This window comes from Prionailurus viverrinus, chromosome A3 (assembly GCF_022837055.1).
Source record: "Prionailurus viverrinus isolate Anna chromosome A3, UM_Priviv_1.0, whole genome shotgun sequence".
Taxonomy (NCBI): Eukaryota; Metazoa; Chordata; class Mammalia; order Carnivora; family Felidae; genus Prionailurus; species Prionailurus viverrinus.
This window is the reverse complement of record NC_062563.1, coordinates 101,442,696-101,458,172: the sequence shown is the minus strand read 5'-3', so window position 1 is coordinate 101,458,172 and position 15,477 is coordinate 101,442,696. Positions and strand designations below refer to the sequence as shown.

At 46.3% G+C, this 15,477-nt stretch overlaps 1 protein-coding gene across 2 annotated transcripts in view; it reads left to right on the top strand.

Annotated features, from left to right (window-relative positions):
• Positions 1-6,881: 6,881 nt before the first annotated feature.
• Positions 6,882-15,477, top strand: part of REEP1 (receptor accessory protein 1) — a 112,658-nt gene continuing 104,062 nt past the window's right edge. For both annotated transcript variants that reach the window (XM_047854292.1, XM_047854293.1), the window contains exon 1: positions 6,882-6,954. In XM_047854292.1, coding sequence (XP_047710248.1) covers positions 6,923-6,954 — 32 coding nt within the window. In that variant the 5' untranslated portion in view covers positions 6,882-6,922. The remainder of the gene's footprint in view (positions 6,955-15,477) is intronic.

The following is a 15,477-nucleotide window of genomic DNA, read 5'->3' as shown; positions in this document are numbered from 1 at the left end:
TCTGGGGGTACCGAGGGCACATTCAAGTAGATGACTGAGCTTTTTACATGCTCAGTATACTGGGAAGATGAGATGTGGGTCAAGCAGGCCAGGTGGATTTCAGAGATGTTTCAGCCAAGGGTAGGGCTCAGGATTAAGTTTGTTACATCTTTCCTTTCCCCACCACAGCCCCAGAATTGCCCTTGTGGTCAGTGCCTTGGTGTGGGTCTTTCTAAGTATAGCCAAGAATCCAATGAGTAGCTGAGACCATTGTTGGAGACCATTGACCATCTCCCTCGGCACCACTTCCTTTCTATTATATATTTCTTCCATTCCTTTCTCTAATTCTTTCTTTCTTTCTTTCTTTCTTTCTTTCTTTCTTTCTTCCTTTCCTTCTTGCTTTTGTATATTCACCCATACCATTTAATTCTCCTTATTGTCTCTTCCTCCTTTCCCTCCTAACCTCCCTTCTTCCTTTCTCCTGTCTAAAGATGACAGTAGCCTTAAAGAAGTTACTTTGATGTAGTAGGTGTTCTGAACCTGGAGGCAAGATTTGGTAATAGAGTGGGGTTATTTGAAGGAAGGTTCAGAATTGCCATTGGATAAGGAAGTTGACAGGAGCTAAGCCATGTAACACATGATGAGTCAAATAAATGCTCTAGAGTAGACTCTAGGAGATGTTGCAGGCTGGGAGACTGGCAATAACAGAACTTGTTTCAGGAAAGCAGGGAGAGTTTTTAGAACATGAATTATCAAGGCTGCCATAATGTGGCACCTGACTGTTATAGCTGAGGTCACTGGCAGTGTGTGCTGAGGTCTATCTTAGGCTCTATTCTCTCAACATTGCATCAGAGATTTGGATATAGGTATAGATGGTGATTGTTGGGGGTTGAATTGTGTTCCCCAAAAGATGTGTTAAAGTTCTAACCCTCAGTTCCTATGAATGTGACCTAATTTGAAAATAGAGTCTTTGCAGATAAAATTAGTTAAGTTAAAATGAGGTCATATTGGATTAGGGTGGGCCCTAAATTCAATGACTGGTATCCTTATGAGAAGGCCATATGAAGATACACAGACAGACATGAAGGGAAGTTGGTCATATGAAGATAAAAGCAGAAATTGGAGTGATCCAGCTACAAAAAGGAACACCAAGGACTGACAGCAACCATCAGGAGCTAGGAAGAGGTAAGAAGCATTCTTCCCTGGAGACTTCAGAAGGTGTATGGCCTTGCAAATACCCTGGTTTTGGACTTGCAGCTTCCATAACTATGAGAGAGTGAATTTTTGCTGTTTTAAGCCATCTAGCTTATGGTAATTTGTTGTGGCAGCTCAAACAAACTAATACAGTGACCTCATCAATCTTGTCAATAAGACACTGTTGGTTGCGCACCCGACTGCTGTTCACCATTCTTTCTGACTCTCCCAACCCCGATTTTGTTCAATATCAGACAGCAACGTGCTCAGGGAAGATGGCAGAGCTCTTGAGGAAAAAAAATTAAATGAGTCAAACCAGAAAACATTCATTCCCTTTTTACTAGGGATTAGATGGAGTGACCTTTTGGCCCTGTTCTGGTCTCTGAAATGTAAGGAGAATTCAGGGCTGGTGGGGGGCTGCTTCTGGGAAATATCTCCTCTTCATTATAAATGAGAGAGTCTTCTGCACTTTCCTTCCTGCCTTTGGACATGGTTGTGTGAGGGCATATTGCTTGATACGGCTGCAGCCTTCTAGCCATGAGAGAAAGACCAAGTGTATTGCAGAGGGGCTGACCCAAGGCCCTAATGCCAATGAGCTGTCAACCCCCCAACCTCTGCTGTGCTTCTTGTTACGTGAGAAAAATAAACTCCTGTTGTTTGGTTGGGTGTCCTACTTGTAGCTGAAAACAATCTAACAGATACACTGGGTATAATAGTTAATACCACTGGTAACAGGATTAAATATAATTTGATTCAACTGGAACACGAGCCCTAAATAAAAAAGACAAAATAGAACAGAGATGAATATAAAGTTTCTGCAGTAGAGATAAAGATTAATTTCTGTATTGGCATAAAATATAAATGAATATAGATATTAAAAATTATGTCTGTCAAAAATACAATAGACAAATTTAAAAGGCAACAGGCAGAGTGGAAAAATTCTAGCATATATAACAGACAAGAGGTTGGTATCCTTATACAAAGAACTTTTGCCAACCAGTAATAAAATGGCAAAAGCACTCCGATAGAGAAATGGTAAGGAATAAGAAAAGGCAGTTCTCAAAAGAAGAAACATAAATAGCTAACTAACAGATAAAATTCAACCTCACTGACCATGGTAGGGAATGCAAATTAAATACAATAAAACATGCAGGGGCATATGCAGGCCTGAAACTTAAAGAATTGGGGAGCTTGGTCCTCAAAACCATACATGCAAAATTAAGTATGTATGTGAATTATAAATAAAGCTACAGTGGACAATTCTTTATAAGGACAGGCGTATTCACTACTCTTGGCTGAATAAAAAGTGGAATTTCTAAGTCATGTATAAGTATATATTTAACTTTAAAAGAAAATGCCAAACCATTTTTGGAGAAATCATTTTACATTCTCACCAGCAGTGTATGGGAGTTCTAGATGCTTCACATCCTTGTCAGGACTGGGTATGGTCAGTCTTTAATTTTAGCCATTTTTATAGACATGCAGTGGTATCTCATTGTGGCATCAAGTTAAACTTCCCTCATGATGTTGAGCATCTTTTCATGTACTTTTTTTTTTCTTTTTCTGTCATTTCTATATTTTCTTCAGCGAAATGTCTGTTTGAATATTATATATTTTAAGATCTTGGCTAATTCCATCATTTCTTTCATTTCTTGGTCTGTTTCTATCAATCATTCTTCTTTCTCCCACTTATGAGTCATGTTCTTTTTCATGCCTGATAATTTTTGTTTGCATGTTGGGCATTATAAAATTTACCTTATTGAGTATTGGATTTTCCTATTTTTTTTTTAAGTTTATTTATTTATTTAGTTTTGAGCAAGAGAGAGTGGGTGAGCACGCAAGTTGGGGAAGGGCAGAGAGAGAGAGAGAGAGAGAGAGAGAGGGAATCCCAAGCAGGCTGTGCACTGTCAGCATAGAGCCCCATGTGGGGCTTGAACTCACAAACCATGAGATTATGACCTGAGCCGAAATCAAGAGTCAGACACTTAACTGACAGGGCCACCCAGGTGCCTCATTTTCCTGTTTTTCTTTAAAAATAATATTGAACTGTTTATTTGCTTTTCTGGAGCACAGTTAAGTTACTTGGGATAAATTTGATCTTTTGGGGTCTTCCTTTTTAAGCTGTTTTAAGGAAGGTTCAGCCTAGAACTAATTTTTCTCCAATACTAAGTACCCTCTTGAGAACTCTAGCCAGTGCATCATATATTGAGAGGTCTCTCCATTTTGTCTGTGTGAAGACACAATATTCCCAGCTCCATGTGAGCTCTAGCAATTGTTGGGCACACTGTTTTCCGGTGTTTCTTCCCCTGGTTTCCTGCAATTTCACCCATGCATGCTCTGAACAGTACTCAGCTGAAGACTTGGGGGGCTCCTTCTGCAGATCTCTCTCTCTCTCTCTCTCTCTCTCTCTCTCTCTCTCTCTCTTTATGCAGCTCCCTCCTCTCTGAACCTCTGCTCCACAAATTCCAGCTGCTGCAGTCTTCCTGAACTCAGATCTCTGTCTCCTGAACTCTTTGAGATTGCTGAGCTCTGTTTGGGTTCCCCCTTCTGCAGTAATACCTGAAAATTTCCTTGAGACAGCAAGCACCTTTGGCAATTACAGGACTCATTCCCTTTTCATAGCTATCACAGTCCGGGGCTGCCTGTTGTCCAATGCTTACAAACAGTTGCTTGGTATGTATTTTTCTAGTTTTCTAGCTACTTACAGTATGAGGACCATTCCCATGGCAGTTAATGCTTCATGGATGAGAACGAAAGTCTCTTTTTCCTATTTACAACTTTAATAATCCTGGGGGAGAACTTTGATCCAGCTTACGTCCAGTGATCACCCTTGAACCAAAGTGGTAAGGACATGTGAGAAAATGACACTTTTTAAGACTGGAGTGTGGGAAGAATCATTCTTCAATACAAAATGGGGAGGTCTTCTCAGACGAAAGGGGAAGGATGTAGGGCAAAAACAGAATAATCATGTCTTATAATAGCAGTTCATGTGAGAAAGAACTTAAAGCCAACCAACTGATAAGGTTGTAAGGGTTCCATTGTCAAGAAGACTGTGTCCATCCCCTGGCCTCATGTTTTCCAGGGTCAGGGACAAACAGGAAGGGGCCCAGGGTAGAGAGATGTAATATGTGTAACAGTTGCACTGAGATAGAATGGAGTAAAGATGCAACTTTCTTCTCTCTCTAATCTTTCCCCTCCTCTGCCTGTTGACATTTTGTGTGGAACATGTGTTTTCCCAACCCTCCACTGAAATCTGGGGTTCATCCAGTTAGATTTCTGGTCTTCTTCAGACGCCAGAGAAACCTCCAGATATTTTAATGCCATGGATCGTCTCATTTCATTAATTAAACTGTCCAGTTCTACATAATAGTAAAATTCCATTTAAAGGAGAATTCCTTTTATTGCAACAGGGGACATGATCCGAGAGAGAAACAGCATGTGTTGAGATTCTTCTGTTTTTTCACCAAAAAGATATATTTGAACCATAATATTCTACTCCCCAAGATTGCTAACAGCATATTCTGACCTCTCCAGGGAGTGGGGGTAAGGGGCAGAAGGGCATGGAGGGAGGGAAGGGGAAGTCTCAGGAGGGCCTATTTATTTGGTACTGTCCTGATCTACCTAGTAGGTATTCCAAGGTTTTTCTTGTGGGGTGTTGTTTTAACTATGTTACCCTGGGTGAGGAGGGTGTGGTGAAGCTAGACACAGATCAGGAGAGAGAAAGTTTTACAGTTTTGTTACACTAACAGTTCCCTGGACAGAGCACAGCATGCCATGCGTGGTCACTCAGGGTAAACAACGATGTAGGGTACAATGCAGAGAGAGACAGGGGCACTGTGGTTTCTGCAGGAAGGAAAGGGCAAGGCAGAACAAGCAGAGTTAGGACTGGCTCGTTTGTATAATTTCAGGGAGCTCTAGGGCAAAGGAGCTGTCTCTGGTTGTATGGTACCTGACCCTGCAGTGATTAGGGCAGGTACAGCAGCCTGAAGTGTAAGAACTTGACAAGGGAGTTGGTTGGGGGTGTGGACTTAATTGGCTGCCCAAGAAAGAGAAATGACTGGCTTCTAGCTAGGGCCTCAAAACTGGGTCAAGACAGCATTAAACAACAACAACAACAAAACTAAACTAAATTACAGGTATTTTATGGGTCTTTTGAAGACCCTTGTTATAATGTCTCACCTCATCTTGCCCGTATTGTGGGCAAGGTCTTTCTTCTGCCCTATCTCTATCTCTATCTCTATCTCTGTCTCTCTCTATCTCTTTCTTTTTCTCCCTCCACCCCCCTTTCTCTCTCTCTCTCTCTCTCTCTCTCACACACACACACACACACACACACACACACACACACACACACTGCTGGAATATTTCCATTCTCTTTCTGTCAAGGTCAGAGGTCTCCTTGCCTCTGCTAGGAAGCTGTGTTGGGCAGGGTTCCTTTAAAGAAAGCTTCAAGCTAGCTCTCTCTGGTGCCTCTCACAACTGACACTGAATTATACATGACATGAGCATCAGTAAAGGAGAAGAGTGCTCTAGAAGAGCACCATGGGTGGGGGTGGGGGGGAGGAAGGCAGCAGCAGAGCAGAGGAACAGTGGACAAAGGTTTTCCAAGCATAAGGGAATAATGTACTAGAACTGATATAATAAGGGCCAGGACTAGGGTGAAAAAAGTGAGGCATTTGCCTCAGGGACAAAATTTAAGGGGGTGCCATAAAATGCAGTTATGAAGATAAGTAATATTTAATGCAAATTAAAAAATACATAAGGACCTGTATATAGTGTATACATTTTCCCTTTTGCGTAAGGCTCAAAAATGGCTCAGCAGGGCACTGGTCCTACTCCGTAGCTGCTTCCAGCTTCTTCCAGGTCAGATTGTACCCCTGAGCCAATTCCACACTGAAATGCTGGAGCAGTCCCCTAGGAAAGGCCTTCCTCAGGAAATAACCTTTTATCTGAGCCTGGAGGAAGGTGAGGCTTGGAGTGTATGAACAGGAGACAGGGAACAAAACACATGTAAATCCAAAATGCCTGAGTTGGAAAGAGCTAGAGGGCTATTTGGGGAATGGTGGTGGCAATGAGTTTGCAGGCAGGGACCAGATGATGTAGAAACTTGAGTATTTTAACTAGGAGAGATACATGCCCAGATTTGTTTCTTACGCAGATAATGCCTTGTTGGGGACAGACTGGAGGGGTCAGGTCCGGATACAGTAAGTCCCTTAGGAGGCTACCGGAGTGTCCGAGTGAGGGATGACCAGATCCCCAATCAGAACAGGTGTAGAGATACTCCCAAAGTCCCGCCCCAGGCCTCGGTTTCCCCACCATCACACTGAGGGTGGGGCGGCACGCGGGTCTCTCTCGGCCCTGCCAACTGAGCCACCTCGGGGTTCCATTTGAGCGGCCGGTGCACCAGGGCGCGCGGAGGAACCGCCCCAATTCAGCCGCGGGCCGCGGCGATAGGAACGGGGCGGGTCCCGCGGGTGCCCGACCGGCTCACCGCCCAATCGCCGCGGGCCCGCCGAGCCCCGGGGGGCTGGGGCCGCCGCCGCCGCCGCCGCCGCCGCCGCCGCCGCCGGAACGTGCCGCGGCTGCGCTGACGCGCGAGCGCCGGGCAGGGCGGCGGGAGCGCTCAGTCTGGTGGCGGCGGCTGCCGTGCGCGGACAGACGTGCCCGGAGCGTCGCAGCCGTCCGCGCCGCCCGCAGCCGAGCCGCGCCGCGCCGCGCTGCCCCGGCCGCGCCCGCCCGCCTGCCCGCCATGGTGTCATGGATCATCTCCAGGCTCGTGGTGTAAGTGGCCTTCCCCGCGCCCCTTCCTTTCCCTCCTTCTCCGCCCCCGACCCCCGGGCTGCGCGCGCCCCTGCAGCACCCGGCCCGGTTCGCTCCGGCTATTAATACCCGGCGGCCGCTATATTTAGCAGGTACAGTAGCTGCCGAGGACGCCTGCAAGCGGGCGACACAGGACGCGGCTGCTGCCCAGCGGGGCCAGGCCCGGGCGCGGGGGACCGGCGGGCGGGGCGGCGAGGGCCGGGGCGCACAGGGGCTGCGCTGGGGGCTGCGTCCCGCCGCGCGCCCCGACCGCTTTGTTTCTCGGGTGGGTGGGATTTGCAGAGGCCCCGAATGGGCGCGCCGCGGGGACACGCGTCTGTCTCCTTTGGGAGAAATGCTGGCGGGGTCTCCCTTCGCCGCGCCCCGCCGCCACGCTTTTGTCAGGTGAAAACGACAGAGCCCAGATGAGCCTGGGGCGCTGCCTGGAGGGGTCAGCGTGCGGAAGGGTGGAGAGATGAAGGCGGGGCTCCTAATGGGATTGAAAGAATACTCCTTTTTAGGTTTCTCAAATTGACAGCGGCCAAGGCAAGTGGGACAGAGCAGGACGTGTATGAATCTTGGGGTAGACGCCTCGCGTCCCCTATGTCTGATTCCTTTGGCGGGGTTTTGTGGGAGAGAGAGAGGCAGGCATCTCCAGGAATTCACGGGAAATTTCTAAGTGACAGACAGCTACTTGGGTGGTGGCGGTGACACCTCCCAGGCCTTGTAGGAGAGCGCAGAGTCATCTGGGGTGAGGCCTGTGTGAAGTCATTGGGAGGGTGGGCGTGGGGGGCGTTTTTCTCCCTCCAGCCCCAGAGCTGAGTAGACATTTGAAGAGCTCCTTCCCTCGTGGATTCGTTTCCCTTTGGAGATATACATGGCTGTTCCTATTCCTTTCCTTCCCTAACTATTTTTGCCTGAGTCAGGACAGATTTGCCACCTGCTCAGGGGACCAGGGGGCTGAAATTGGCCTGCACAGTGAGGGCCGGAGGTGCACCTCAGGCTTTTTCTTTGTCTGGGAAAGAGAGGCTCCAGACTCTGGTTGATTGTGTGCTATCACTCCCAGCGTTGTGAAACCTCTCCCATCTCCTACCCTTCTTCACTGATTTTCAAAGAAGCAGCCAGGGGCAGCTTTCTGAAGTCATTCTCAGCATTGTATCCCCGCCACCATCCTGGGCTTTCTTCCCAAAGCCAGAGTGTATGTGCCTCTTGGCCCCCAAGTCATTCATTCCATGCAGGCCTCCCCACAGCTGTTGCGGACTGGACTGCCGAGGGTTTGTGCTGTACCTCGAGGTGGCATGTTAAATATTTAGAAGATTTCTGAAGGCAGAGTTGGCATGAATAATACAGGGAAGCGGCTGGAATGCCTTGTCCCACCTCATGCCTGACCAAGGCCTATCTTGCCTTCAGGGTGGTATTTTCTCTCCTGAACTAGTGTGTGATCTTCATATTTGGCAGTGGCTTCTGGAGGGACGTCAGGGTGTGGCCGGAGACTTTTCTTGGCCTGACTGGAGGGCTCATCTTCTATAGGTCCTACTGGGCTGGGGCTGGCCCACTGGAGAGTAAGGGCTTCTAGTTGGGGTCTGTGTGACTGTCTTTAATTTCATTAGCATTCCCCTTCTTCTGCTACCCAAGGGAGCTGAGGCGGGTGGAGAAGAGAGGCATATATTTGGGAGGGGGCTCAGGGTTGCTGTTACATTCTAAAACCACACTCCCCAGAAGCTTCAGAGAACTTCAGTGACCATGAGCACTGCCCCTCAGGTCAGCCCAGGACCCTCTGCCCCAAGGAAGAATTTGTGGGATTTGGGGATGTTATTCCCACTGTCAACTCCAGAAGGTCAGAGATACCACCTATCCCCCCAGTCACCATCTTTATAGAAACCCAATGTGGAAGTGTCCGTTGTGAATTATTAAAACCAATTTAATAAGCAGTACCTATTCCACATAAATAATACCTGTTCATTATAGGGAAATTAGAAAGTATAGATAAATAGATTGAAAATCACATTATTACCACATAGAGATAGCTAATGGTAATTTTGAGAGGTATATTCTTGTAGATGTTTTCCCCTATGCATACAGACTTCATCTCCTCCTGTGTTTTTCTTTTCTTTCCTTCTTTCCTCCCTCCCTCCCTCCCCCCCCTCCCTCCTTCCCTTCCTTCCTTTCTTCCTTCCTTCCTCCCTCCCCCCTCCCTCCTTCCCTTCCTTCCTTTCTTCCTTCCTTCCTTCCTCGCTCCCCCCTCCCTCTTTCCCTTCCTTCCTTCCTCTCTCCCTCCTTCCCTCCTTTCCTTCCTTCCTTCCTTCCTTCCTTCCTTCCTTCTTAATTTTTGAGAGAAAGAGAACATGGGGGGAAGAGGCAGAGAGAGGGAGAGAGAATCCCAAGCCCTGACATGGGGCTCGATCTCACAAACTGCAAAATCATGACCTGAGTTGAAATCAGGAATCAGGCACTTAAATGACTGAGCAACCCAGGTACCCCTACTCCTGTGTTTTTCAAACTGGCTTCCCTGAGGGCCACCCAGCCTGAGTGGGTGGGCCCTGGGCTCCCAGCCCTGATCAATGGGAACAACTCCCTTTTTGTTTGGTTTGTATATTTGGGTTCTAAATAAAAAATAATTTGGAAAATATATGGGTTTTAGTGTTAATAAAAAGCCACACATCAGTTCTCCCCTATCATTTCTAAAACTGCAGAGGGAATGTGCCTTGCCCAAGGACACCAGGTAAGCTGGTAAAGAAAACAGGCTCCAGAATTTTGGTCCAATGCCCTTTCCACCTCTGCCTGTCCTTGACATTTGCCCAAAATTGATCTCTTTCAAGCTCCCAAGACCTCTTCAATGGCATCCTGTGATTTTATCCATCAGTCCCATTTCCTGTAAGAAACTTTTTCAAGGCATTGTAAACTTCTGTGACAACAGAGAACATTTTTTTTTTAATTTTTTTTTCAACATTTATTTTATTTTTTGGGACAGAGAGAGACAGAGCATGAACGGGGGAGGGGCAGAGAGAGAGGGAGACACAGAATCGGAAACAGGCTCCAGGCTCTGAGCCATCAGCCCATAGCCTGACGCGGGGCTCGAACTCACGGACCGCGAGATCGTGACCTGGCTGAAGTCGGACGCTTAACCGACTGCGCCACCCAGGCGCCCCAACATCAGAGAACATTTAAGGAAGACCTATGACTGTGTTCTGAGGATGGAGAGGGAGTATCTTCCTTCCAACCAGAGGCCTCAGGACAAGAGGGTGGCATCCAGGCACAGCCAGACCGTGCCTTTAGATATCTGTCTTGCCTTTGGCTATGAGGGGTTTTAGGACTGTAACCATGGTTTATTTCCTTCTCTGACCCCTTGCCCCCTCCCAAGCCTCTTTTTTTGAAGTACCTGGCCCTTGCATGCACTCAGTAAAGGCTGGTTATGTTGAAGGAGATCAGAGTCCCTGGGGTAAGCAGGAGAGCCAGCAAATGTTATCCCCTGGAGATGGAGGTTAGTGGGTATCGGGACTTGCTTGTACCCACTGGGCAAAGCTCTTGAAATGAGGACCAGTTTGAGAAGCTGCTGTTTTGCGAGTTCTCTTCCTCCTAACTCCATTGGCTGGGCCTAGGAAAAATTAAAGAATATTCAATGTAGTAGCAAGGTTGGCCCTGTTAAAACCTGGTTGATATCTGGATGGAACACAGGGGCTCATTTATGACTGGTCTGCTTGCCTCCTTTAAAATACTTTGTTTTCATTACAGAGAACTGAAGTCTTGGGCACCAATGAAATTCAAACTGGGGAAAGTATGTTTATGTGCACTGGGGGATTCACACAGAGGTTGCTCTCTGCCTTCTTGGGAGAATGCACTATCTTGAAGCATTTATTCCAAGGAGAGGGTGTTGCCTCATTGTCTTTGGATAGAATTTTGGCCAAGGCCCAAAATGTTGGCTAAATGAATCCAAAGGTTCCCCTTTGGTTATGAGACCAAAAGTCCAATTCACTGTGTGGGGAAAAGAGAGTTCTAATTTAAAAAATTCTCGAGGTAACTGAAAGCTATGCAGAAGAAACCTTTATTTCCACATTGCACATCTTAAAAAAAAAAACAACAAAAAACAAAAACTAGTTTTTAGAAGGTACCATCTGATGTTTAAGACAAGAGTCTTAGTTTAATGGCTGCAGATCTGGCTCTGTCCCAGGACTGTGATTTAGAGCATGAAGTCTAGTTGTCCTGGTCAGGGATATACAAGTAGAGAAGACTGGAAGGAATGTGAGTTGCCCTCAAGATATTCCCCAACTGTTGCAAAACAAATGGAAATCAAGAAAAAAGGCCATAAGTCCTTAAACATGGGCTTGCCTTTCTCTGGGGCTTCCTTTAAAAAGTGGAATGCAGAAAAATGATCCTATTAATTATGGGTTCAGGTTGGTTGAGGATTTATTTCCTGGCACCCTGGTATGGTATAGGGTAGGGTCTGGGGAAATATTTCAGTTGGATTGTGAGAGGGAAAATGTTGAGCTGGAAATTGAAGGATTTGGGTTCTAGTCCCAGCACTGGACCGACTCACTGTTACAGTCCTAAGGCCAACTTGCACCTACGCTGGGGCCCTGCTTCTGGTCTGTGAGACACAGGTGTTGGCCAGCATCACCTTGGAGGTCCTAATTGTTCTAGGCCTCCTCCCATTCCCCTCCTCCCCCAGCTAGTCAACATGCACCATATTTATTTATAAACAAGAGGAACATCCTCAAGGAAGTGAAAAATACCAGCTTAGATATCATTGCTTTTCTGCTGCCTCGTTCTTTGTTTATTAATCCTCTCTGCCTGCTGGGAAGTAGCTTTTGTGCACTTTCCCCGCACTGTGTCTTATTTGAAGGGTAGCTGACAAGTGAGAGTCTTACCTAGTTATTACTGGGTCAGTTTCCCTTCCCTTCTGAAGTGAGCTATCTTCTTTGGAGTGTGTATTCTTTGAGGGAGCAAGAGCTCTGGGAAGAATGACAGAAGAGAGAGTCAGGCCCTCAGTGGCCACCTAGTGAAACTGCCATTTTTGTAGTGTGTGTGTGTGTGTGTGTGTGTGTGTGTGTGTGTGTGTGTGTTTTCCAAGGAGGTTCAAGAGGCTGGGGAGGGGGGGCGGATGGGAAGACAATAGTCACAGCATATGGCACCTTTGGATTTTTATTGTCAGGGATGAGCCGCACACATGCCCAGTTGGTGTCTCTGAGAATTTTTCCAAGAACCAACAAGAACTTAAGGGGTTTGCATTTCGGCTATGAGGACATTTTCCTCTCACTCCTGGGACTTGGGTGGATTGGCCCTGATGGATTGGAAGATGGATAGTTCTATTATATTTGTTTTGAACTTTCAAATCCATCCATCTCCACAAAGAAGCACATTGTTTTCCTTTTAGGTTTTTTGTTTGTTTGTTTGTTTGTTTGTTTGTTTTTAGTTGCACCCAGAAGCTTTTCTGGGATTACAGGGGTTTTTTTTTGTTTTGTTTTTTGTTTTTTGTTTTTTTTTAAAGGAAATATAAAGGACCAAGTATTTGGGACACAATCTGAAGGAATCTTGACAGGTAACCTGGTTTAGGCTTTCAAAAATGACATGTGTACCTAGACCAGGGATTGCAAATGAGTGTCATCTCATGACTGATAGGAGGTTGCCTGGAACACTATCTTGAGAAGTATGAATCTGGTTTGGGCTCCATGGGGAAGGAGTCCTGTGAATGTTTCATTCAGGGAAGATGATAATGGGGCACACCTAATGGTACAGCATTTGCTCTCCCAGATTTAGCCCATTCCTGATCAAATGGGAGAATCCCAGTGTGAGAATTGTATACACTTCCCTACCTAAGTTAACATCCCCCCCTTCCCCGCAGCATCCCACCTCTAGTAGGCCTTGTCAGCCACCAGGCAGCTCTAGGGCAGTGGCACCTCCTTCTTGCCAGTATAGGGGCTGTCCAGCCTAGTGGCTCTCTGGTCTGCCTTATTCCTCTTAGGACGATCACTCATATACTACATTCCCCTCTTTTTTTCTCTTTTCCTTTCACCAGTCACAGCTCAGTTAAATTCTATCTTGGTCTTCTCTTGTGTACTTATGCGTTCACATCCTTTCTGTCTCCTTTTAGGGTCTATGTATGAAACTCTGGGCTTCAGAATGAATTTCCTCTTCCCATCTGGCAACGTATTTCCTGGCCATCCTATTTCCGACTCTCGATCTCAGCTCAGGTCCAATGGGAACTTGTCTAAGATTCTCATTATTGGCTACAGAACCAGGATTCAACCCCCAATGAGCCATTTGTGCTGGACTGTGACCCATCCTTCCTGGTTCTGAGAGATCACAGCTATGACTTTTCATGAGTTCTGAATGGCATCCTTGGACTTCCCTAACCCAGTGCCCAACCACGAACCTTTCACAGATGGGCTGCCTAATTGTGATCTGTGTAGAATTTAGTTTTGCCCAACTTGGGGTTTAGACTGCCAAGACAATGGCTGTCAGACATAATATGCTGAGCGGATCACACTACTCAAAAGAGAGTGGGATACAGCCCACCTTGAGAAAGGCATGATAAAACACAGCCAGCTGATGCTGACGGCTTACAGTGGATTTTCAGGAACATGCAGAGACCTTTTCTCATGAGCACAAGAGGCTGAGAACCGCTTGTCCCTATGTGTCCCTACTGAGGAAGTTGCAGGATCCAGTAGGATCTGTAACCTCTTCAGGCCAGGCTCTGTGTGCTCATATACCACAGTTTTATGAGGGAGACCTCTTCGCTCTGTCTTCAGAACATTTCCCCATCCAACTGACTTCTGTCTCTGCTGCCACCATCATGTTCCATGTTCCAGTCCCCACTTATTTCTCTCCTGGATCATTCAAAAGCCTCCTAATTGTTTTCTTGCTTCTACTCTTATGCCTCCAATGATTTGTTTAAAATATAAGATAGATCATAGCTTTCCCCTGCTGTTTAAAAATTGTCCAAAGAGGGGCGCCTGGGTGGCGCAGTCAGTTAAGCGTCCGACTTCAGCCAGGTCACGATCTCGCGGTCCATGAGTTCGAGCCCCGCGTCAGGCTCTGGGCTGATGGCTCGGAGCCTGGAGCCTGTTTCCGATTCTGTGTCTCCCTGTCTCTCTGCCCCTCCCCCGTTCATGCTCTGTCTCTCTCTGTCCCAAAAATAAATAAACGTTGAAAAAAAAATTTTTTTTTAAATAAAAAATAAAAAAAATAAAAATTGTCCAAAGAACTCCCGTGATATTAAGAATATAATTCAGGGGTGCCTGGGTGGCACCCTCAGTTGGTTGAGCATCAGACTATTGATTTTGGCTCAAGTCACAGTCCCAGGGTCATGGGATCATGTCCCGCATCAGGCAGGCTCTGTGCTGAGCATGGTGTCTGCTTAAGATTCCCTTTCTCTCTCTCTCCCTCCCTCCCTCCGTCCCTCCCCCTCTGCCCCTCTACCCTGCTTGTGCTTTCTCTTTCTCTAAAAAATAAAAATAAATAAATAAATAAGAATAAAATTCAGATTCCTTACCATTCTTAATGAGATGCAGCAAGGCCTGGCCCCTGCTCACTGCCCTGACTTCACCTTGTACTGCTCTCTCCACCCTCAGCTCCAGCTTCCTGACTGTCCCTGGAAGGCAGCAAGCTTGTGTCACTCAAGGGCCTTTATACTTGCACTTTGGCCTCTGTCCAGGATGCACTCCCCTAAGTGGTCCATGGTCCTCACTCTCCATTTAGATCTCTGCTCATATGTCACCTATCCAGGAGAGGCCTTTTCTGACCATCTTCTCCAAAAGACACCCCACATATTGCTCTATCCCCTGAAATTATGCTTTTAATTCATTTATTTACTGGCTTATGGTCTGTCTCTTCACATAGAGTTTGATCTCCATGACTTTTGAGACTTTGATCTTGTTCATAGCTGTTCTCCCAGTACCTAAAGTAGTACTATGCTCATACTAGGTGTTTAAAAAATATTTGTTGAACGAATGATGACTTAGTATTCCCTTTGAGTTTAGAGGATCCTTTTTAAACCTGCGTTTATAGAACCTTGATTTGTAACCATGGCAAGTGACTTGACTCAAGCCTCAAGTTTCTCATCTATAAAATAAAAGATGTGATTTCTCTCTTTCTGGAGATATGAAAAACTAAATAGTCTGGAGGTCTTCCCATAATAAAGCTGAATTTTAAAATTTCTACAAAATTTGGATAAAGTATAACTGATCCCCTCAAAAGCATAGCTGAGCTTTTAAGTAAGGATCCCTTCCAGGAGACAGAAGAGAGAGGGAATCATTTTGCAAGGGTGTAAAATAGTACTGTAGCAGGGACCTAATGGATTACCCTGAAATTTAGTCTAAATCAACATTTTGTTATCATCTCTCCTGGCTCTGTGGTTCAGGAATTTGGACAAGGCACAGGACACAAAACTCATCTCCACTCCATGACGTCTGGATCTTTAGCTGGGACAGTACAATTGTCAGTGGCAGACTAGACATTTGTCCCAAGGCCTCTGCATGTGGTCTTCCTATGTGATTTCTCCAGCATGGA